This window comes from Thrips palmi, unplaced genomic scaffold (assembly GCF_012932325.1).
Source record: "Thrips palmi isolate BJ-2018 unplaced genomic scaffold, TpBJ-2018v1 HiC_scaffold_17, whole genome shotgun sequence".
NCBI classification, from domain to species: domain Eukaryota; kingdom Metazoa; phylum Arthropoda; class Insecta; order Thysanoptera; family Thripidae; genus Thrips; species Thrips palmi.
This window is the reverse complement of record NW_023144626.1, coordinates 5,085,835-5,109,582: the sequence shown is the minus strand read 5'-3', so window position 1 is coordinate 5,109,582 and position 23,748 is coordinate 5,085,835. Positions and strand designations below refer to the sequence as shown.

At 64.8% G+C, this 23,748-nt stretch overlaps 1 protein-coding gene across 1 annotated transcript in view; it reads right to left on the bottom strand.

Moving 5' to 3' along the window:
• The window catches only part of LOC117643498 (zinc finger protein ZIC 4-like), a 33,383-nt gene extending 12,012 nt beyond the window's left edge, over nucleotides 1-21,371 (bottom strand). Inside the window, exons 1-2 of the mRNA XM_034382425.1 lie at nucleotides 21,027-21,371; nucleotides 14,172-14,778 (exon numbers count right to left, since the gene is read on the bottom strand). Of these exons, the coding sequence (XP_034238316.1) occupies nucleotides 14,172-14,778; nucleotides 21,027-21,371 (952 nt within the window). The remainder of the gene's footprint in view (nucleotides 1-14,171; nucleotides 14,779-21,026) is intronic.
• Between the last annotated feature and the right edge of the window lie 2,377 nt (nucleotides 21,372-23,748).

Sequence of the window (23,748 nt, the reverse complement as noted above, 5' to 3'; positions counted from 1 at the left end):
GAATGCCCGCCGCGAGGGGCAAGAAGAAGAAGAAGGGGGAGACGCGGAGAAGGTGACGCCACACGCGGCGAGGGACATTTTGAATCGAGATAAAAAGAAATCGGGGCGTCGCGCGTCGCGTCGTGGAGATGGCAGACAGATAGCGCGTGCAGAAGCAGGCAGAAGCTGAGGCACTGCCCGAACCAAACGCGGTACGCCCAGCGCGCCCAGCGCGCCCAGCGCGCCCAGCGGTACGGAGCGGTCGGGCCGGAATCGTCGTCTGCAACCTGACACCCAGGCGCGCCAAAAACAAGGGGCAGCGCGGGGCGCGGGGCGTGCGCAACACGGGGGCACGCCGCGGCCGTGGGGGGTCCGGGACGGTCCGGGACGGTCCGGGACGCGCAGGGATCCCTGAAGGGGTGGGAGAGAGAGTGACATCTAGAGGCGCCTTGGTCGTCGAGGACGAGGACGGCGATGACGCAGAGGACGCCGATGACGTCGAGGACGCCGCCGACGACGAGGACGACGAGGACGCCGAGGACGGGGAGACCAGTCCAGGGAGTGAGCGGAAGGGTGGCCGGGGCGCCGCGCCACACAGCACACAGCACCTCGGGGGCGTGGCCGTCCAGGCCGGCGGCTCCGGGACCTCGGGGTCGGCGAGCTGACTGCTGTCAAGTGCAGGCCGGGGCGTGGCGGCGCGTGGCGGCGACGCACGCCGTACGGGCCGATTGCTTAGGGACGCGGGGACGCAGGGACACTGCCCCCACACTGTCACGGCGAAAGCGGTGAGTCAAAGACAGTCCGCGGGGCTGCACCGCTCCACTCCGATAGATCGCGCGTCTGCTGTCCGTGTGCGCTGCCCATGGCCACGCCCCACGCCCACACGGCGCCTCATCGACCTCGCCGTCAAGGCCCGCCGCGGACAGGGAAACCGCGACGCCTCGCCGCCACCCTCCTGGACGCGGTAATGTGGGCCACCGCGATACCTGCGTAGGATAGGCAGGAGGGTGGGGGTGCCTCCTAACAACAATTAATGACAAGGCCGGACACGACTAAAACAAGAAAAAATGCAATCGGGAGGCGGGCGTGGCGGCGGGGCAGGGCGACGTCGCGGCCGACGGCGGGGAAGATTGACTCTGTGTCGGACAGGCAGGGGCGGCAGGGGCGGGATGGGTGGTGGGGTGGGGCGGGCCGGTGGGCCGCGGGGGTGGAAGATATGACGGGGCCCTTTACGTAACCGGCCTCGCGTCTCGCGTCGCCACAAGGAAGCGGCCGGTAGCGTCGCTCTGTCTCCCTCGCGCCCCAACGCGACGCCCCGAGTGCGAGAGAGACGGAGAATGGAGCTTCAGGCAGCCGTCCGGTGGTCGCCTACAATACGAAACAGATCGACGCATGGCTTCGCCTCGGCTTCGCCTCGGCTTTGCCGCTCTGCCAGTGGAGTGTTCGTCCGTTCCTTTCGGTTCCTTTCCCGGCCAGACGAGGCCTCGTGCCTTATGGGCTGCCGGAGTTAAGCCGCGTGAGAGCGCACGCTCGCACGCCACGCAGTCCCAAAGGCCGACGGGCCCAAAGGCCGACGGGCCCAAAGGCCCAAACCGGTGTGGCCCGGCGGCGGGAACGGACCGCGACCCAGCTTCGTGATGAACATGGCCGACCCCACGAAGCTGTGAGGCTGTTCCACTCGGCCGTTACGCCTGCCCACAGCTCACAGTGGGGGCGACAAGCCCGCCAGGCCGAGGCTCGGCGGTTCGACTCCCGGTGGCGGCCTCGCCGACAGCCCATTATCATCTCACTCGCTACGAGTTCCAAGTTGGACGCATGCATGCGCGAGCGCGTTCTCCGGGAAAGGGCTCAACAAGGGAACTATTTTTTGCCGCCCTTGCGGCTAGCGCGGCTAGCGCGGTGAGTTTGGAGGTTCCTGGCGGTGTGGTGGCGGGGCGGCACGCGGAGGCCCAGTGGAGTGGCCAGGCCGGCAGTGTGCCGGCAGGGCTGCCGGCCATTCAGGGGACGGGATTAGTGCCGCAGCCGTCAATCAACCGACTGGCCGATCAGGCCGCAGTGATTCCGATCAGTCTCTCTCGCACCCACGGCGTGGCCCGTTCACGAGACAGAGAGCGAAGAAGCGCGCTCCGTTCGGCACCGGCCGGCTGGCCAGCTGCGAGCGGAGACGAACGGACCCACGACGACGCGGGCCTCGCGGCCTCGCACAGCGCGCGGTGGGTGAGTGGCCGAATTAGCAGTGTTATTCTGTCTAACAGGACTCGCCAGGACTCGCCACCCTTTGGCCGGGAAGTCCGGGACCTCGTCCGCGGGACGGCGGGGGCGGCAGCCTTTTGTCCTCGTTCTGTCTCTCTCGCACTCATGGGGCGTGCCGTCTGAGGGTGAGATGGATGCAGAGGGGCAGCACTCTAAGGAATCAGACGAGTGTGGAGCCGAGTGCTGCTTGCGTCAGCCAGCGGCGCTGTCAAATTCAAAATTCCGGCTGAGCGCGCCGCTTTCTGGCAGTGTAGCAACTTACAGTGTAACAGTGTAACACGGTGTTCGACCACTAGTAGGAGATGTTATGGGCCTCCCTCCCTCCTCCTGTCCGAGCCACGCCGCCGCGCCGCCAAGCCACGAACTGTGCCGCCGCGAGATACAATGCAGCACAACGCCTCACTGGTCACACGCCTCAACGCACTTACAAGGGGGCTTCACACACACGCACGCACACACACACACGCGCGACATTGCCGCGGCAGTAGCACTTCATGCATTCACGACCCCAGGGCAAAGGCACCGCGCGCGCACACACACACTCGCACACGAAAAAGTAAAAAGCAAGTGCTCTCCGGAGCTGCGAAATATTTATAAACACGTCTAGAGAGGACTTTTGGGCTTTGCCATGCAGGCTGATTCCGAACAACGGTGTTTCGCTCTGCCTCTCTCGCTCCCTTGCGGACCGCCCCATGAGTGCGAGAGAGGCAGAGCGACGAGGCAGCCGGCCGGCCGAAAGCCCCGCGGGCCGCGCCAGGGCCGCCAGGGCCGCCCCACCTGGACGCGCACCTGCTTCGCCTTGTCGGCCGTGGCAGTGCCGTGCCCCGCAGCAGCGCAGCGCGCCAAAGCTCGACCACCAGTCCAAACCGGAAACGGACTAAACACACATTTTACGTGGCATGCATAAGGCAGGCCGTTTCCGCCGGGCCAAAGCCGGAGTTATCATCACGAACCGGCGTGGCGGGGCGGGGCGGGGATCGACGCGGTCCTCGGGGCACCGGGAGGAGCACGGCGACGAGCACCGCGACGGCGGCAGCGCCAGATTAGCGGTGTGGGAACGCGCCGTGTTTTGACACATTCCGTGTTTGACTTGTGCAGTGGCGCACACTTGTTGGAGTCGAGTGGGGTGCCCGTCGTGCCCGCCTCGTGCCCGATCGCCCTAAACAAACAGAACGCGATGACACGCCGGATAACGCCAGATGCCTGCCGGATAGCCGCGCCTCGCGCCTGCATCGCCTGCACCGCCATCCTCCGGGTTGACAAAGTGAACGAAATTCGGGAACCTGTTCCGGCGGGGACGTCGGGGACCCTCGGGGACCCGGGTGGACGGCAGACGGGTGCAGCGATGCCCTCCGTATCTGTCAGCAGCATCACTGGGAGGAAAGGTCACCATCGGCAGAAATGATTTTCGCGCGCCGGAGGAGGGCGTCGTCGGCGCGGCGCGGTGGTCTGCCTCGCTCCGTCTCTCTCGCACTCAGCAGGTAAGTGCAAGAGAGACAGAGCGACGACAACGACTCTCGGAATCAGTCTACAGGATCGGGACCAATAAAAAGACAGATCGGATCTTCGGTGGGTCCGGAAAGTAGCCCGAAATTAGCGGCCACCGTGATGTCCTTGGTCCTCGGTGGCGATGAGGATGTCGGCGATAAGGACACCCGTGTATCGGGCCGGGCGCAGCCGGGACAGGGCGACGGTGGCGGCCGAGGAGGCGGCCCACCCCGAGGCGATGGTCGTCCAGATAGCCGTGCGGGCCTTAAAGGCGTCGTAATGGCGGGTCGTGGCGGCCCGTGGTGGCCGTGGAGGGACGAGACGGGGGTAATTGGTTTGACACCGGCCGAATGAACACATCCACGAACCGGCTGCCGCTGCAGCAGCGCGCTGCCAGGGAAAGGGAAATGGACACAAAAACGACGGGGAAAGGTTTGAAATTTGTAGCGGCCGTCACCAGCCCAGCCATGTCCGCCTTGTTCTAGACGGCTAGACAGACAATAGCACCAGTCGGCCCTACGGCCCTACGGTGAGGCGACGGGGCGGGGCGGGGCGGGGAGGGGAGGGGGCGGCCCTGCAGTGCCTGGCAGTGCCCTGCAGCCGCGGGGGGTCCGGTGGTCGCGTTATGACAGCCAGGATGACGCCCCACAGCCCTTCGCGTCGTCTGCTGCGTCGCGACACACACACACTCACACACACACGCACGCACGCTGGCAGGACAGACGGGCGGGCAGGCCCACGGTTTCTCATCTCGATTATTTTGTTGCCACAGCAGAGGCGGAAGGTAAAGAGGTTTCGTTATTTCGGCTCGGCTTTCCCGAAATGGAGGCTGCTCTCCTCTCGCTGCTTCGCGCTGCTTCCGGGGCGGAAGGAAGCCGCCCCGCATGCCGCCGACGTCGCCCACGTCGCCGACGTCGCCGAGGTGCATACAGTGTATAGTGTTCCCTGCGCGGCCCCCGCGGCGCGGCGCCCCCGCCTCCCTCGACCAGGACCGTGGGTGCCATGTGGCCGGGCTCACCGCGCGCGGCGCGCACCGGGGCGACCCGTCCGTCAGCGACGTCCCCCCGTCACCACCGTCACCGAGAGGCCCGCGTCGTCGCGCTCCTCCGTGGGAAGCTCCACGACGTGGCGGGGCGTGGCGGGGCGTGGCGTGGGCGACCGGGAAAGGACCGCGGCAGCGACGTCGCCGTCGTCGTCCCCCAACCCTTTCCCGCGCCAAGAGCCGAGGACGCGCTCGAGGACCGGCCGGCCATTTTGCAGCATGCCCTTTACTTTACTCCCTTTACCCGCTTAGTCTCGGCGTGCCAACAACTGTTTTTGCCTCCCCGGCACCCTTCCCTCGCTCCCCTCCAGGCCTCCCCCTCCCCCTCCCCCCGCGCTGCGTCAAATGGTTGCCAGGACAACGGCAATGAGTGCTCATGCTCCGTTTGCGCATCGTTAAGACTTATTTATCGGGATGTTGCTTTTTTCGGCGGGGGTTGCGGGCCGGGCCTGGCTTGGCTGGGCGGCGTGCGTCCTTCACGATGGCCCCGGACAGCGCGCGGGCCGTGGGCCGCCGTGGGCCGCGCAGCCTGCAGCGTGCTCTATTCAGATGCGCTGGACAAATTACCTCCGGCTGGAGGCTCCACGGCTCCACGCACCTCGCGCGTGTCTGCCGCGCCGAGCCGCCCACTCGGACTACTTATCCGGGGATGTGTGTCTGTGTGTCACTGGCCGAACCTGCACTGCACTGCACTGCACTTCGCTCCACGGCGCGGAAGCGCGGCGCCCCGCTGCGGACACGTGCTGCCCGCCAGCCTGGCCGCCGCGCCTCCCCCGACCCCCGAAGCGCGCGCCGCTGCCTCACCAAAGATCACACACACCTCACAAAGCCCCGCTCCGCACAGTGGGCCAGAAGACCGGCGGAGGCGGCCAAAACTGCAGACGCCTTTCGAGCTCCAGAGTCGTTGAGCAGGGCTCGAACCGAGCGTGTGTCCCCACCAATGGATGCCTCTTTCGAAGAGCAGTCCATTGGTGGGGTCACACGTTCGGTTCGAGTCCCATTTAGCGACTCTGGAGCTCAAAACGCGTCCGGGATTTTGGCCGCCTCCACCGGTCTTCTGGCCCACTGTCACAGTCCTGGGCCTAATCCGCCTGCACCCGGATCACCTCACGAAGGGCCGCGTGCTTCACGCGTTGGATCAGCGAGGGACCCTGGACTCAACGCCGCATCTCAAACCCCCAAAAGTCCATAAAACCCACGCACGAGATTCGCGGTTTCTAATCCGGTGCAGACAGCCGTTTGATTCACGTCTCACGCAACGGGCCGCGTGCTTCTAGCGCGTGTGGATCAAGGCGAGGTGATCCAAATGGACTCAACGCCGCATCTCAAACCACTCAAAAAGTCCCCATAAAACAAAACAACAACAAAAAGCACGAAAATTTCGCGGTATTTTCTATTGGAGTTTTTTCTTCGAGTGGCGCGGCACAGCCGCTATGATTCAAACAGCATCACGGATCGGACGGGCTCCATGAGGCGACCGTGTTGACACGCAGACGCGCAGGGGAGTGGAAGGGAGGGGGTAATCAGGCTCCGAAACTACATGATAATGGGCTGCGGATGGAGAAGGGGGAGGGGGAGGGGCTCTCATTTTAATAAAACTAGTCGCCGCTCGCGCTGCGCCGGGCCAGCGCGGTTGCACGCTCGGCGCGCTCATCTGGAGCCTGGCGGCCTGGCGGCCTGGAGCAAGGAGAAGGGGAGGGGGAAGGGGTTCAAATCCACGCTGAATGGTGTCCATCTGCCCGGCGATGAGCGGCGATGAGTCGAGGGGAGGGAAAGGGGGGAGGTCGTCATTGAAAGGGGAAAACTTTTTCCGCGCGGCCATCACTCAGGGATTTGGGTAAAACACGCGCTCCTCGTTTTCAAATCGTCCTATGCTTCCTTCTAATTGTTTTCGTTTTTTTTCTCTCGATAATTTTTTTTTTACAGAGTGGTGGATGTTCTGGATGTTTTACTCTGGCAAGGACGGACGGCATCCTTGGGGCAGTGCACTGGAAAGGACCGCTGCTGGAGTGCTGGAGCGCCTTTCTAGTTTTCTGCTTCCTTCGAGAGGCGCGGCGGCCGCGGTCCGCGCAGGTCCGCGCTGCAGTGCAGCGGACTAAGCGACGCAACCGGATTGGTTAACCGGCGTCGGACTAACCCCTCCCCTCCCCTGCCCCTCCGCCCCGCTCCGCCCCGCTCCGCCCCTCCCCCATCCATTAGGCAAGTTTTCCCCTCCCTCCGTCCTCCGTATCGCGTCCTCCGCGGCAACCGGCGCGCCTCGCGCCGCGGAACCGCTACTACTGCTGCAACATTAGGGTGCCTGCTGGACTCGGCTCGGCTCGGCTCGGCTCGGCTCGGCTCGGCTCGGCTCGGCTCGGCTCGTATGCACGTTGCGTCAGAGTTCGTCCCCGCGCGTCTCGGCGTAGTGCTGCCGACGACCGAGCGACGCCGATCACCGAAAAACAAGAACACCAGGACACCGAAACAACGCGTCCGGGAACACAGAACAAAAGCACCTGGAATCGTGCGGGCTGATGCGGCCTTCATGGCGAAAGCGGCAATGAAGACAAGATAAGGCCGTGCATGGCGTGGCGTGCTTAATGGCCCGCTCGTCCGACGTGAATTCATACATCATCGCAACGACTCTCACCTACACACACACAGGCACACACACATGCAAATGCGGAACTGTGGGACCACGCCCCTGAGGGCGTAGGCACCCTGCCCTGAGCGCGCGCACACGCACACACACACACACACACACACACACACACACACACACACACACACACACACACGAGCACCACCACAACGTCCGGGGGCCCCGACCGCAGCCCCGCACGCCAACACCTCACCGCTGCGGTGTGGGTTAGGCAGCCCGCAAAGCCCGCCGACCACATAAAAGAGGTGGCTTTAAAATTCAAATTTCGAGAGTGAATCTTGTGCTAAACGCCGTGGTGTTACGACGAGCGGCTGGCTTATATAGGGTGACGACAAAGTGAGGGAAATCGAATTCCGAAAATAGACACTCCACGTTTCCGAACGCGCACTGTTTTTCGAGATGGCGACACCGAAAGTTGAGTTTTTCTTTGTCAGGTTGGCTCCCTGCTCACACGGGACTCACACGGGGGGCGCGGCCGGCTCTCCATCGATCTGTTGCATTTTATAACGGCTGGCCGGCTGCCACCCACAGCACTGCCGACACGGCCGACACGGCCAACTCAGCGCGGCCGGTGCGGCGAGCTCGATGAAGGGCCCCTTCTTGGAGGCGGGCCGGCCGGCCATTGGACGCGGAGCAGCGCGCATGGCAAGACGCGCACCCACGCGGCGCCGTGCCCCGCCACTGCGAGCAAAGCCAGGCGAAGCCCACTCCGTGCCCACTCCGAGACTCCGACCATGCCGTGACGCGGGCCCATCTGTTAGCCGCGCGCGACGGGCTCAGCGGGCAGGGCGGGCGGCATGGAGATCTGCCCCGCCGCCGCGGCCAGGCTTGGCCGGCCCGCGATAGCCCGGCCCGCCGAAGCAGTGCCCCCGCCAGTCTCTCTCACACCCACGCGAGACGCCGCGTGAGTGCGAACGAGACAGAGAGACCCCTCCGCTCGGAATATCAGTCTGCTGCGACTTTTGCTGCCTATTCTTCGTCGCTATCCGCCCGCCGACCCAGAGCTCACTTATTCACGGCCTCTTCCGGAACGCTGGGCAGACCAGGATAAGCTCGCGGCCTCCAGGAAGCCCTCCAGGGAGACCAGTCGGGATCGAAGGCAGAGTTTATTTTGGAACTGCGTTAGTGGTAATACGCACACCCTCACGACCGGCGTGGCGCGGGCGCAGCGCGTAGCGCCCACTGTGGGGAAGGCCCGGCCGGGGCTGTTAATCTTCAGAACCGCATGACGTATGGATCGCCGAGCCTCGGGGCCCCGGAGCGGAGCGGCCCCCATACACCCACCAGCCAGCCAGCCAGCCAGCCAGCCAGTGGGGCCCTAGGAGCCGCGCCCACAAACAGCACTTCCTTAAAACAATCAACACGTCCCTCATGGCCGCATGGCGCCGCATGGCCGCCCCAGAGTGCTTCGGCCCGGGAAGGGAAGGGGGAAAAGGGTGGAGTGAGTGAATCTCGGTTGGGGGAAAGGAAAAGAAAATGGCCCTGCCCGGCCCGCCCTGCGTTCGTCGGTGGCTTGACGGGCGGTGGCGCCCTGCATCACGTCGACGCCTGCTCTCTCTCTCTCTCTCTCTCTCTCTCTCTCTCTCTCTCTCTCTCTCTCTCTCTCTCTCGCGAGGTGTGTGGGGATCGACGACTTTATTTTACTTACTTCCCCCACCCTCCCCTGCCGCCCCGCCCCGGTGCGCAAGCTGTCACTGGCGGCTTAACCCGTCCGTCCCGGCTAAGCCACGTCCGTGCCGTGCCGCCCCGTGCTGCCCCGTGCTGCCCGCACCACGACGGCGTCCTGGACGGCCCGGACGGGGACGGACGGACCCCCACACCCCGTGCGGCCGCGCGCTCGCTGCTGGGCTCGGCCGTATCAGTCCACCCCATTATCTTGTCAAAGCCCTAATCCAATAGCAGCGGCGCAGCCAGCGCAGCAGCCCGCCGTAAATGGGAGTGCGTTAGTGTGCGTTAGGCGGCGGTGAGAGGAGGGGAGGGGGGGGGAGGGGAGGGGAGGGGGAGTGCGTCCCGGCAAAGACGGGCGAAAGCAATGCGCACACCCTTTCCAAGTCCAAATTTGGCGTCGCGCCGAGAGCGGGCGGCGCGGGCCACCAGACTGCAGCAAAGGGAACATCTGCTCTCCACGCCGACACCCCCTCCCCTCCCCTCCCCTCCGCCGAAAGGGCGACTTTGTGTCTTCGCAAAGCCGTTCAATTATGTCTCCTAATCGGCGAGTGCATTGTCGCCTTGTTCAAACAATAATCGTCTCCCCTTGGCGGCCAGGGCCTCGGCGACCAGCGCCAGCAGCAGCGTGCTCGCCCTCGCCTTCGTCGTGGTGCTGGAGGTGGCCGTTGCTGGAAGTGAGACGTCGGTGCCCGTAACGCCCTGGGGCTTCGGGGCGTGGCGGGGCGTGGCGGGCCGAGGCGCCGCAACATTTTTCATGAGCTTTCCACACCTCGCAGAGCAAGGGCCGGTGCCGCCCACGCACACCGCCCCGGGCAACAAGGGCCGCCCCGGCCGCCCCGGCCGCCCAGCCAGTGTAGTACCTCGTGTTGGTGCCTCACCTGCCCGCTCCGCTGAGGCGCGCCGCACCTCGGGGCGATTGTTTACACTGCAACGGTTTTAATTACGTAGAGCCGCTGAAGGGCTGTAACTCATCATCTCTGCCCCCCCCCCCCTCGGGGCGGCGGGCGGGAAAATGATCTCGTGCCGCGCTCACGAGGCGCGCATGATCGCGGCGAACTCGACAAATCGCAGAAAACGCGACTCTTTTCGCGCCTTTTTGTGAAGTGTTTACCTTCCAATTACCTCCAAATGCGGGTGGGTCTGCCCGTCGTCCGGCCCGGGGGCGGTTGGGCCCGGTAGTTAACGCCGGCCTGACTTTTATTTGAATCGTTACGCCCCTGCCAGTGGCGTGCCGGGCTCTGCCCTGGCCGTGCCCGGGCCGGGGCTTCTCTCACTCCGAGTGCCCTGCCTGCGGCCGTTTGCTGCCGATGGGGCTCCCGACGGCCGACGGGGCCCTCTACGGGCAGGGCGGGCAGGGCTGACCCCACTCACATCACCTCGGGGCTCGGCCGGCTCGGCCACCGCCACGCCCCCAGAGGTGCCGAAGGTGGAGGCCCCCGGGCCGCCGCCACCCCCAACGCCCCCAACGCCCCCAACGCCCCCGGGCCCGGGCTGCGGCTACCGAACGCTGTGGGAAACACGCTCCATTCATGGCCGTGCTCGTAGGGCCCCGGCAATAGTACTGTACGTCTAACCGGGCGAGCTCGGTGAGGTAACATGACTCCTGTGCGTGCGTGTGTGCGTGTGTGTGTGAGTGTGTTTGCTACTGCGGTAGAGGATGAGCCGGGATACAAAGAGGGAAAAAGGAAAGTTAGGGATCCGGCGGGGCGAGGGGGATCCAAGGTGTCGCTCCGGCGGACACACGAGTACCGTCAAGTGAGCTAATACAAACACACACTCACACACACGCACACACACACACACGCACACACACAAGAGCACGGATCCTCCTCCCCGCTCAGGTAAAGATATACCAACTGTATACACTTTATGTGTGTGTCTGTGTGAGTGCGTGCCCGCAAAAAGTCCACCCCATCGCGCGCATGTGTGAGTGAGCGTGCGTGTGTGTGAGCGTATTATGATCTCCGGAGCTCCTCGGGGTCGTTTCCGCAAATACTCGGGCGACACCCATCCCCGTGCGCGGTGCTGCGGGCCAGCGCGTCTCCACTGTGAATAGGGGAATGGAGGCTGCAACGCTGCAACCAGAGATGGCCCCTCAGCGAACCCCGCCACACCCTGCCTGCGCATAACCACCGCGGTTTCAAGGATCAAAGTAATTTTTTCATGACCGCAATTTCAGTTGAGGTCCACGCCTGCGACCCCATCTACTGCCCTCCCCCCACCGCACAGTGCGCGTGTTTGTGTGAGTATGTGCGTGTGTGTGCGTGACGTGGCGCTTGAGATTTCAGGCCTAACTCCCGTGCCAACAGCAGCCGAAACAGTTTGGCCGTGTTTTGTTTGCCCCTGCCCCGCCCGCTCCCTCCCCCTTGCTGTCAAACACAGAGGCCGCGGCGGGGCCGGGGCGGCTCGGCCGGGCTCCGCTATTTGGGACGGGCAAATATTGACTAAACCCCAACCCTGTTGCTCACCACCAATTACGAGTCAACGAGTCAATTCGCGAGCCAGTTTGGCCAACCTGCGAACGAGTAACGAGGTGCATAATCAACCCGGCGGCGGCCGACCCGGACAAAATGTCTGGTATAATGTCATCCCGTTCGATTTTCCTCTCGTGTGAGGGAAGAGTGCACAGAGACGTGGAATCACAAGGCTTCTTGAGACTCCATCTGCCCTCGCGCCGGGCGGATAGGCAACTAGTAGGCAACCAGTGGGGCAACCGACCCGCGGTGCCAAGCTAACCAACCACGCGGCGCAATCGGGCGATCTGACGATGACGAGTTCATATTCCTCGCTATCCTCCCCCACCTGTTGGGACGTATCAAATCGCAATGTAAATATTGGCGCGCAGGGCGTGGCGCGGCGGGGGGAGGGGGGGAGGGGAGGGCTGGGGGTCACCGACAATGCCGCGAGCGCGGCGAAGCGCGCCGAAGCGTGGATGCAGTGGAAGACCCCAGTCATCGGGGCACAACGCCACAATAGCCGCAGGGGGAGGGGGAGGGGAGTGGGGAGCAAGAGGGGTCCGCAGTATCATCCCCTCGACGGCTGCGGCGTCGCCCGGCGATGCCTGCGGCCTGGCTAGGCCTGGCCGGGCCGCCCCGCCACCTTTTCTTGATCCGCACGGCTGTTATCCAGTTTCACGGCGAACTGGGGAACCTTATCGAGTTTAAGAACAAATTATGGAGCCCGGTGCCACCGAGGCGAGGCGAGGCGCTGGCCGCAGGCCGCGCGGCCCCGCCGGCCAGTGGGCCAGACAATGCCGTGTGTGGACAACGGCGGTTGCATGGTGCTATGGTGCTATACCACGCCGAGCATTGTGATCCCGGTCCGTCTGTCTGCCCGTCCGTCTGTCTGCCCGTCCGTGGAGCCGGTACACCTCGGCAGCACCGCGCAATTTGCAGCCCGACTGTGATTTATCGCGTCTCATTGCAGGATGCTGCGGTGCTGCGCGGTGCTGCGAGCGGGCCGGCCCTCTGGAGAGGCAAGGCAGCCTCCAACCCTCCAGGTCCAGCCATCCAGCCGCGGCAGTCCGGCAGGCGGTGCGCACACTGGCCTGGCGACGGCATGGCGCCACGCCGACGCCCACTCCGCGGCCGCCGCTTCGCCGCTTCGCTCTCCGTTCCCACGGCGGGGCCTTCCTTCGTCTCCTCTCCTCGGCCAGCACGGCCAGCACGGCCTCCTCCCGGTGATGTTCATTGGCACCGAGCTGCGCCGCGCCGCGACCAGCAAAACTGGACTGGCTCTGGCTCCCTCGCTCGGGCCGCAGGGCCACGCCGGGCCGCCGGCCGTGGCGGGAGCCGGGCTCCTTGTGACTTATGACCACGTTTGTTTATGTAGCGGGGAGGGGAGGGGGCAAATGACTGGACTGTACCGCAGGCACGGAGCAGAACGAATAACCAGCGGCCCACAGTGGGCCAGAAGACCGGCGGAGGCGGCCAAAACTCCCACCGGTCCGCCAGCCAGGCGGCCAGCAAGGCGCCGGGTAGGCAAGCCCGCCGAGCACCAGTGCGTTACGGGCCGGCCTACCCGGCACGGCTTTCGCCACGGAATCCTTTGGGAGGGGCGCCGGTGGGGCAAGGAGAGGAGGGGGAGGGGGAGGGGCCGGCCATGTCGGATGCCAGCCCATGGCGTGGCGGGGCCACGGCGCGGCGTGGCATGGCGTGGCACGGCGTGGCATGGCGTGGCACGGCGCGCCCGCCGTATCGAGCAGCATCGTAAACTCGCCACACTTTATGCTGCACTGGGGCTGGCTGGGGCAGTACTTGGGCACACGAGCTGCGTTCTGCGCGCGCGCGCGCGTGTGTGAGTGTGAGTGTGTGTGTGAGCGTGCGTGTTGGCGTTTTCTCACAGGGTACACGACGCCTTATACCTCATATCGTTCCCCCACTCTCTCTCGCCGCCGCTACCATCTTCGATGCGCGTCTCGGACGTCTTCGGCGTGCCGGGGCTGGCGGGGCTGGCGGCAGGCAGGGCTGCCGGGGCGAGGCGAGCGATCTCACTCAGTCACTGCACGGCGTGCTCGCGGCGTGGCGGCGTCGCGGAGCAGTATTTAGCCCGGCGACAGTATCAAACGCAGATCGATTACCCGTCGCGGAAAAAACACGCGGACCGCCCTCCCCTAATTCCACGCTGAGAATGGGTAACATTCGAGGCTCATCCCCCCCTCTTTTTCCAGTGTTGTTGGCGCGGCTCGGCACGGCGCGCCGCGTGATGTTCGCGGCTCAGCTCGCGCCTCGCCTCGCCGGCCAGGCCACGCCAGGCCACGCCAGGCTGGCCAATCCATCAAACCTAACAAACTGCCGCCGCTGCAGTGTGCTGGCCGCGGGTTCCCCGTCCACAGGGTTCCGCAGCACGCATGCGTGCACGGCGTGCACGGCGTGCAGGCGTGCACCGAGGGCGGCGAGGTTGGCAGCCCTGCGGCCTGCGGCACCCGCCTCCATGTTTAGCAAACTTCCACCGGCACCGCGTCGACGCGCTGTCTCTCTCGCACCCCCACGGCGCTCCCCACGAGTGCGAGAGAGACAGCAACTGCTGCACCGCGCGATGCGCGCGATTGCCTCACAGATGAGTGCTCCGCGCTCGTGCCTCCCCCTACAGTGTACTCACCGGTGTGCGTCCGCTTGTGGATCTTGAGGTTCTCGGAGCGCGCGAAGACTTTGCCGCAGCCGGGGAAGGGGCAGGGGAAGGGCTTCTCGCCCGTGTGCACGCGGATGTGGTTCACCAGCTTGTACTTGGCCTTGAAGGGCCGGCCGTTGCGCGGGCACGAGGCCCAGAAGCACGCGTGCGTGGTGCACTCGGGGCCGCCGACGTGCTCCACCGTGAGGTGCGTCACGATCTCGTGCATGGAGCTGAAGAGCTTGCCGCACTGCTTGCGCGGGGGCGGCGCGTCCGGCTCCACCCACTGGCAGGACAGGTCCTGGCGCACGGGCTGCCGCATGTAGCGGAAGAAGGCGCCGTGGTGCGGCGACATGGCGGACACCGCCGACGACACGGCGGCCGCGTGGTGGGCCGACATGGCGGACACGGCGGACACGGCGGCGGGGTGGTACGGCGACGTCTGGTGGTGGTACGCCGAGTGCGGGTGGTGGTCGCGGTGGTACATGGCGTCCATGCCGGCCGCCGCCAGCCGCATCTGGTGGTGGTGATGGTGGTGGGGGTTCAGGTGGGGGTGGTTGGTGAGGGACTGGTGGTGGTGGCCCGCCAGGTGGTTGTCCTGCAAGCAAACGGCAAACTTGGTTATCGCAGTGCAGTGGTAGAAAAACATACGCGCTGAACGCTCCCTAAGTTTCCCGCAGTTCCTGACGCTCATGCGAGTGGCGAGTTGGCGGGGGTCCGACCACAACCAAGACCCACCCGATCACCTCCTTCATAAAATGTTTCCCCCAGCCGTCCTATTCCGAAAGGTCATTTCTGCAAGATCCGCGCGGCGCCGGCACAAAATTCAGATCCGGGGTCGGCTTTCTAGTCCGGAAATGACGGGGGCTCGAGCAGCGACGCGCGACCACCCCAGAAAAAGTGTCCTTGAGAATCGACGAATTTGTGAAAAAGGCCTAATTCAGGCACGGACCGCGAATGGGGAATGGGAGCGACGAGTTTGTAAGCGACCAGTGCCCCTTCAGCCCCCTTTCGTCCTCGTCCACGGCTCGTTCGAATCGACACGAAATTGGGCGACCGGACCAAACAAAGCGTGTGGGCGCACTGCGGCGGCCCGGGCGGGGCGGGGCGGGGCCGGGCGGGGCGGGGCGTGTCGGGCCAGAAGGAATTGAATGGAGAAAACATAATTCTCCGCTTGCCAATAAATCGCCACGGAGCCCCGGCTGCCATTCATCTGCTGGAAAATACAACCAGAGGGGCGCATGATTCCATCCTCCAGCCGAGCCGAGTCCAGCCGCTCCAGCCGGGCCAGCCGATCGGACGCATTTTCCGATCGGCCCCCAGCCCAGCAGTTTGGCCGTCGACATCCAATCGAGTCGAACCGCGCGGCCATAGAACCCGGACGGAACTGGTGCGCCTGACAGGGTTATACCGACGCGGCCTGGCCAGGGCCTGGCTGGGGTGGCATGCTGATGAGGTCATAACCGTCCAATATTTAAGCCGAAATCGCGGCCGAGATCGCAGCGCGAGACGAGCGCCCCGCCCCAGGATGCACCGCGAACACGCAGACCGCGCAGCACTGCAGCGCCAATGAATGGTTCGTCTGCATTTCTTGGCGCAGCTGCACGTCGCAGCGAGCGACCCACCGAAGGAGTATCGGCCTTGCGAACTACACACACGTGTGGCAGCAGCGTGGATCGACGCGCAGGTGCAGGTGTCGACGGCGTCCTCCGTGACGTAACTGCCGCCAGATGGCGCTTCGTGAAACAAAGGCGGCAGCGGGTCGCTGATGGAGGAAGGCCGTGATAAGTGAATTTAAGACCCTTTAATCCCCGCCGCCGGGGGCGGTGGGGGTGGCCCTGTCTCTGTCGCACTCTTGGGGCGTTGGGGCGCGAGAGAGGCAGAGAGCCACTGTTGGGAGGCAGCCGGTGCGCGGAGGGCGGCGTGGCGTGGCGAGAAAAGAAGCATACAAATGTGAATCGCCCGGCCGTTCATCATTTTTGATAAACTCGCGCCGTCTCCTACACTGCGCTGGCACTGCCCTGGCGGCCCTAGCGTCCCGGTCCTAGCGTGGCCCGCCCCAGCGCTGCCCCCGCGCTGCCCTGGCCCGGACGGCGGCCGCCCGCGGCGCGGTGGGGCAGGCGGTGGCGGAGGGGCGTGCGGGGGAGGCGCGGCGACGTCGCCGGGGTAGAGCACACGCCACGCCGCGAGTAGAACACCGCCTCAGCCCCGGGCCGCACAGTGGGCGAGGCGGCGACGCGGCGTCTCTCTCGTAAAAAGCGCCATCTCTGGGGATATGGCCGAGGGATTCGCTCGCGGGGATCGCGGCGTTCTGCGACGGGAAATCCCCTCGACGGCGACGCGGCGGACGCGGGCAGGCCGCGAGACCCGCGAGGAGAGAGAGGGTCTCACGGTGGCGCGGCCAGCGCGGCCGGGCGCGGCCTGCATTATTCTAATGAGAGGCAAAACGGGCAAAACGACCGACAACGCGCTGCCCTCTTCCCCCACCCCTTCCCCCACCCCTCCCGCACACCCACGCCGGCCGGCCCCGGGCCGCCCCGGCAGGGGCAAACAGTGTGCTTGCCATGGAAATGCTATTACATTGTCTGGCCGAGGGTCTCAAGAGGGACTTCCCTCCCGCCCCGCCCAGATTTCGCCGCGACACATTTACGGCCCCACATTTTATTCTGTCATCAAATCGCGCAACGATATAAAAAAATAAGGAAAGGGTGGCCCAGCAGCGAGGCAGCGAAGCGTTTATCTCGGCGATGATCGTCGTTTTGACCCGCGCACGGCACTCATTTTCCAATTTCCGCGCGCAGCGACGTGTGTTTTTGTTGTTTCTTGTTTTTGTTCGCCGGCTTGATTAAATAAATTCCCCCGCGGCTGACGTGGCCGACGGCGGCGCGGCGGCCGGGCGGCTTTACTGGCCGGCGAGACGGACGCCGTCCTGGAGTCCTGGAGTCCTGGAGTCCTGGAGTCCTGGAGTCCTGGAGTCCTGGAGTCCTGGAGTCCACGGCGCGGCGGACGGACACGCGTGGTATCGGGAGCACGGCCATAAAAATGGCCGCCATCAAAGCCTGATCCGCAGGCGCCGGCCGGCCTGCCAGTGTGCTGCCAGTGGCCTGCCTCCGAAAGCCTCGCGAGCCGGACCGGACTGGACCCAAAACACGAAGCGAAACACACGCCGTGCGCGGACGAAGCACTTCGTCTTCGGTGCCAGGATTTGTAAATTATGGGCCGGTCAGTGCGTTATTTTTTTTACGCCGACATGTCAAAGCGACGTGCCATACAGTAACAGTCCGAAAACACAAGCCACCGCGCGAGCGCGCTCCTACAACAAACTCGCCCTTGATTAAATCTCACTGCCGCGAAAATAAAAATTTTTGCTGCGACCTAAACCGATTTTGGATTTGTGCCCTCTCGGTGGCCGGCGTGCCTTTCAACGGAGAGGCGCAGCACGCTGATTGAAAGGAATGAGATAGGCAACCGCCCCCCGCTTTCACGGCGAGAGAGAGGGGGAGAGAGAGGGAGAGAGAGAGAGAGAGAGAGAGAGAGAGAGAGAGAGAGAGAGAGAGGGAGAGAGAGAGAGAGGTAACATGAGGAACGGGGCGGCCGAACAGCAGCTTTCCATAAAGCGGTGGCAATAAAATAAGGCGCCATTGCCGTGCCCTGCGGCGGACACCCTCCCTCCCTCCCTCGGCCCGGGGCCCTCCGCGGCCCTCTCAGTGGCCCTCCGGGGACTCAGCCTGGCGCCCCTGGTAATGCGACAAGCCGCGCGCCCTTGTCTCCCTAACCCAGTCGTCGACAGCCTGGTGCAGAACAGAGAGGGCTCCGTTCAAGGCCGCCAAGTAATTGGTCGCGGATGCTCCCTGCAGGTGCACCGAGACTTTGCAACAGCTTGATTCGTTTTACCCGGAGGAGGAAGGCGTGCGAGCCAAGTTGTAGTGCCCCTCTGCCCCGCCAGGGCCCCGCCAGGGCCCCGCCAGGGCCCCGCCAGGGCCCCGCCCTCGCCGCGTCAACTGCTCGCCGCCCGACAGCCCCACGGGCCCCACGGCCGCAAAACCACACCTTAGTCGCCACCAACTCGGGGTGGCGTGGTCGAGGCCGTGTCCAAGGAGGGTGGCCGGCCGGCCGGGCGCCCCCGCCGCCCCGAGTGCGCACTAAAGGCGCGATCAACTTCGAAAGAAAGAGGCGGGGGAAAAAATGACGACCTGGTGTTTGAACCCGGGCCCCGGCGGTGTGAAGCGCATGACGCTCTCTCATTACCGAGGAATTGCAAACGCGGTTGTTTGCGCCGCCGGGCGAAATGGCGCGGCGGGCGAAGGCAGAGACCGTCTGGGAAATAACGCACGAAATGAAAAATGTTTTACGCGCCGTAATCAAGTAGTGTAAATATTTGTTGGCGCGCTCGCTCACTGGGGGCACAATCGCATGGGAGTCGGACCGCGACCGAGCCGAGCCGAGCCGCCTATTAGAATTACAAATTAATGAGAAGCGAGCCGCGTCCGCGAGGCGCTCTCTCTCTCTCTCTCTCTCTCTCTCTCTCTCTCTCTCTCTCTCTCTCTCTCTCTCTCTCTCTCTCTCTCTCTCTCTCTCGCTCTCGATGCAACTCGATGGCGACCCTCGCACGCAGAGCGTCCTCGCAGGCGCAGCATGGCGGGTGTGGCGTCCAGTAGGAACACTCTGCGACAGTCCGCCGCCCCCTGCCCGTCTAGCAGTCTAAATAATATGGAAGTCCGTCGGGCAGCCCTACACGCGCCAGGGCCGAGGCCGGGCCCGCCCTGCGGCGCGCCCAAACGACGCCCCAGATCATCCGCCGAATGGATGGGTGACTGGCCAGGCCACAACGACGTATCTTGCCAACGGGTTCGATCCGTAGATCGATTCGCGTCCGCTGTCCGGCCATTTGTCTCTCCGCCTTTTGCAGTGGCGCGAACCTGGACAGATTGAATATCGACGAGGCGATGCGCCGCAAAACAAAAGCAATCCAACAATCGAAACAAAAGTATCGCCGTGCCCCCCGGTGGCGCGGTGCGTCCCTCCTGGATGCATCCCGGGCCTCTTCGCTCTGTCTTTGTCTGGGGCGTCGAGGGCCCCTAATGGAAACGTAAACGTCCATGCAAAGTGAAGCCTCCCGTGGTCGGCTCGGTCATTCCCCGACAAATATAAAGCTCAGCCTGCAGCGCAATTAAAAAGGGATCGCGGAATGGAATAATGGGCCATTTAGGCGGCGGCGCATTCGCCAACACGACACGCTCCGTCTCTCTCGCACTCGGGGCGTCCCGTATGGGTGCGAGAGAGACGGAGCGACGGAAACGACTCTCGGAATGAGTCTCAGGGCGCAGCCAGGGCGCACGCCACCGCCGCCGCGGAGTGCGAGGGAGAAGTCAAAAGGCGCGGTTTCTTGCGCAGCTTTTTCCAGTGCGGTATTGCTCGCCCTGCTCCGCCCTGCACAGCCCTGCCGCCAACTCCCTCCGCGGTGCACTGGAGTCGCGAGCGCCCTTTCGCGCCGCAAGGGCCGCAAGACAAAAGGGCACGAAGGACCTTTCCGATTTGGCGCGCAACGACGGCGTTCTCTCGCTCTGTCTCTCTCGCACCCACGCGGCACGCCGGCACGCCCCACGAGTGCGAGAGAGACAGAGTCGGCCCGCAAACACGTAAACGCGGGGGTGGCCGTCAAACGGCGGCAGGGCTTTGCTTTTGACGTTGTAACGCCAGGCAATTGCACCGCGCGTGTGTTTGTGTGCGTTGTCTGCGCTCCAGTGTGCGTGCGTGTGTGTGTGTGTGTGTGTTTGCGCGTCGGCTTACTACACCATGGGAGCGGGCTTGCTTCCATTGAAAACCGCGGGCGTCAAGTGGCAAATATCGGGCAGGTGTCGGTCGGAGCCTCCACTGCGAGCCCTTCAAGCCGGCCGAGACCTGGCAGGCCATGGCACCACCTCCAAGCCGCTCCGCGACGCTCCGCGGGAATTCGTTCCATTCAGGGCGGGTGTAAAAGGAACCAATTGATTGTCCTCCTCTATTCGTTCGGTTTTCGAGAAGGGATGGTCGACACCGAGACACAGCAAACACGACGGCCCCGTGCAAGTGCATTTTCGCTCCGTTAATTAGTTTCCTGGTAACCGTCGATCCTTGCGACACACACAACGGGGGTTTGGCGACGCTTTCACAATGCGTTCCAGTTTGAGCGCGACCGGGCGAATTCAACTTGGTCGTTTTCTAGCTTTCGGGCGATGACTTGAACGCAAGACGGACGCGAATCGCCGTCCACCTCGAGTCCACTTCGTTTCGACATAACCATCATTGCGATCTGTGGCACCAGCGTGCGCTACACGCGTGCCTGTCCGTTCCTTTTATAAATAGGACAAAAAACAAAACAAACAAACACGAAATCGATCAAACTGGACGCGCGCGGTGACTCATTAACCAGGTACTGCCCTGCCGGCGATGACAAGCTTTCGAGATATCGATTACCGAGACGGCTGTGGCGGCTGTGGCGGCCGTGACGCGCTGTGACAGCCCGACGACCCACTACCGGCGTAACGACTCCGTCACGTGTCACGCCGTGTCACGATATCGCAGGCCCGATCGGCCGTCACGTCTTGTCTCGTCAGGTCGCGGCCACCGTGAGACCGACCGTCGACTTGTCGGGGAGATTCGCGGGCCGATGGCCGATCGAGTCGATGCCGATGGGGACCGCGATAAAAATAATAAGCCTGGCATTGCGCGCGCTCCACGTGCCCGTTCTGCTCGGCCACCTCCGCGTTGTCGTCGTCGTCGCCGAGGATGCGGTAATCCGGCACTTTACAGGACCCGATAAGCATCACCCTGGAGACGCACGCCCTGCCGGACGCCGACAAGTACCTGGTGGTGGAGCGCCGTCGGGAACAGCATGGCGGCCGTGGGGTCGCCGGCGACGGACGCGCCCGCGGCGGCGCCGCCGAACTCGTGGTGATCTCTCCTCAGCAGAAAGTCCCTGGCGGCATAGCCGGGGTGCGGTATTTGGTGGCCGTACGCGGCGCCCTGGAAGTGTTCCGGCGGCATGGCCGCGGCCGCCGCCGCCAGGGACGCCGTCGTGGGGGTGGCCGTCGACGACGCGTTGGCCGCGTCCATGGGCGGCGGGCTCATCTTTAGTCCCATGGAGGCCAGGTGGTGCGCCGTGTGGTGGTGGCCGTGCGTCGCCCCAGGGTCCATGAGCGTGTTGAGCATGCTGCTGCGCGGGGCCTCGGCGGCCTCGGCGGCCTCGGCCTCTGGGGGGCGCGGCGGCGCGAGGGGCGCAAGCAGGTGGCGCCCCGCCTCGGGAATGGTGACAGCCGGTGGGGCCCGGGGGCCTAGCAGCCCCACAGGCCGCGCGGACGGGTGGCCGACGTGGTGCTTCCCCTCAGGCTGCCCCTCAGGCTGCCCCTCAGGCTGCCCCTCAGGCTGCAGGGGCCGCACAGGAACACGGGCCGCACTGGAGCACTAGCACACGACACTTTTCACTGCATGGCACTTCACTTCACAAAACCACTTTCTTGAAGAACACAGAGGAAGCACAGTGACACAAGATGCAGGCCTTCGTACGCTGTCTGAGCACCCACATTCATGCACACGCTCACTCACACACGCGCACGCACACACACAAAACAAATTACGTCCACTCGTAAGCACGCACGCACAACGCACGCACGACGCGGTGCCCGAGGTAACCGCCTTGAGGCTCTCAGCGGGACTGACGACGGATCCTGGCGGGGTTGCGGGCCAGCCCCCTCCCGGCAGTCGGGCCAGGACGGCCAGGACGCCGGGCCTCCAGGCCACGCCTCCCGCTGCGGCGTGCTGCGCGGCCCACCGTCAGCACAGCGTCAGCACAGCGTCGCCCCCACCCCGCCCGCCCCCGACCGTCGGCCAACCGGAACCCGCGGCGCGCCGGCGGGGGGTGCTGGGCGGGGCCACGCCGGCGGCCTTGCTTCGACGCCGCGCCACCGGGAGCGCTGCCTCCGCGAGACGCCGCGCGACGCCGCGCCCGCCGCCAGCCGCGAGGACCGCGGCGGGTCACACGGGTAACCTGTGGCTGCTGCTGCTGCTGCCTGTGGCGCGGCAGCTCCTTTAGCGGGGCGTCGACGTGCGGCGCCGCGGTTGTCGCCGTCGTCACGACGCCTTCGCCCTGGACAGCTCGGCGCAGCTAGCGCAGCTAGGCCGTTCTCCGCCGACGCGATTTCGTTTTTTCCACGCGCGCCGCGCGCTGCGTGCTGCCAGGTGTCTGGGCCAAAATGAGCCCGTCTGCGAATAAAAGCTGACGACCACGACGTATTCGGGCAGCCGCTACTATGTATTCGCTTCGACGGCCAGGCTCGGCCGGGCTCGGCCTCGCGGCAGCACTTAAGCCCCTCCCCGTCGGTCCTGCCGGCCGGCCACACTGTAAGTGGCCGTTGCCAAACCGGGCGCGCTGCATAGCCTGCCGCGCTGCCGCAGCCTTCGCTGCCTGTACCAATTAGAAACGTTATTAGCTGCCGTAGTTGGAGACGCACATCTCGGGCTGCGTCCAGGGGGGCGGCTCTGGCGGCTCGCTCTCGGACGCGGTTAGCCTAGCGCCGCGACCGGTCGGGAGATCTCGGCGAACGCCTTGTGCTCCGCCGGCTCCGCCTCGCCTCGTCGATACAGCAGACTGCTTCCGAGCGTCGTTTTCGTCGCTCTGTCTCTCTCGCACTAATGGGCCGGCCCGTGGGCGAGAGCGAGACAGAGCGACGAAAACGACTCTCGGAATATGAGCGTGCCGCTCCCGCGAAGGAGCTCCGCTAGCGGCGCCGCGCCTCAGCCATTACCATTACCGTGTCAATGACGAGGTGGGATCGCCATTCACGATCCGCGCCGTTCGCGCCGCGGGGGGCGATTTAGTCCAAATTTGATCCAGGACGATAAACATTTAGTACTCAAGACGCGGTCTCCGTAAACAAGTTGTGGCGCAAGCGGCTTCTTCCTGAAATAACGGCGCCACAAAAGAAGAAGAGTCCGAACCGTCGAGGGTAGTTCACTAGAAAAGAGGCCGTTCAAACTACGACGCTGTCGAGGGTGGTTCAGTCAAGCCAGACCGCGGGGAGTGTTTCCGGTGTACCGGTGGCAGCGGCGACGGCGGATTACAGGGCGTTTAGCTCGCGCCGCGGGCTGCTGCCCTGTTAACTTGATAAGCCTCACTTTGTAAAGCGATCATCGAGGCCTCCGACGGCGTGTCGTATCGCCACCTATCGCCTCCCGCCAAGCCTCTCGGCCTGCACGGCGTGAGCGCGGCGTGAGCGCGGCGTGAGCGCGGCGTGAGCGCGGCGTGAGCGCGGCGTGTCCGGGCCAACAGCAGCAGGGCGGCGGTCGGCCCCGTGGAGCCCGTGGAGGCCCCCGTGGTCTTCTCGGTGGGGCTCAGAGGCGTCCTGCGGCGGCAGCGGCGTGCGGCCCCGCCCCGCCCCGCCCCGCCCCGCCCCGCCCCCGCAGGGACTGCTTATCCGCGGGGTTGTTTCGGGGCGTGGCGGGGCGTGGCGGGGCGGGGTGGGGCGGCCTGGCGGGGTGCGTGTCATTCGAGTGAACTCGCCTGGTCATCGCCTGTTATTTGATTGTATCG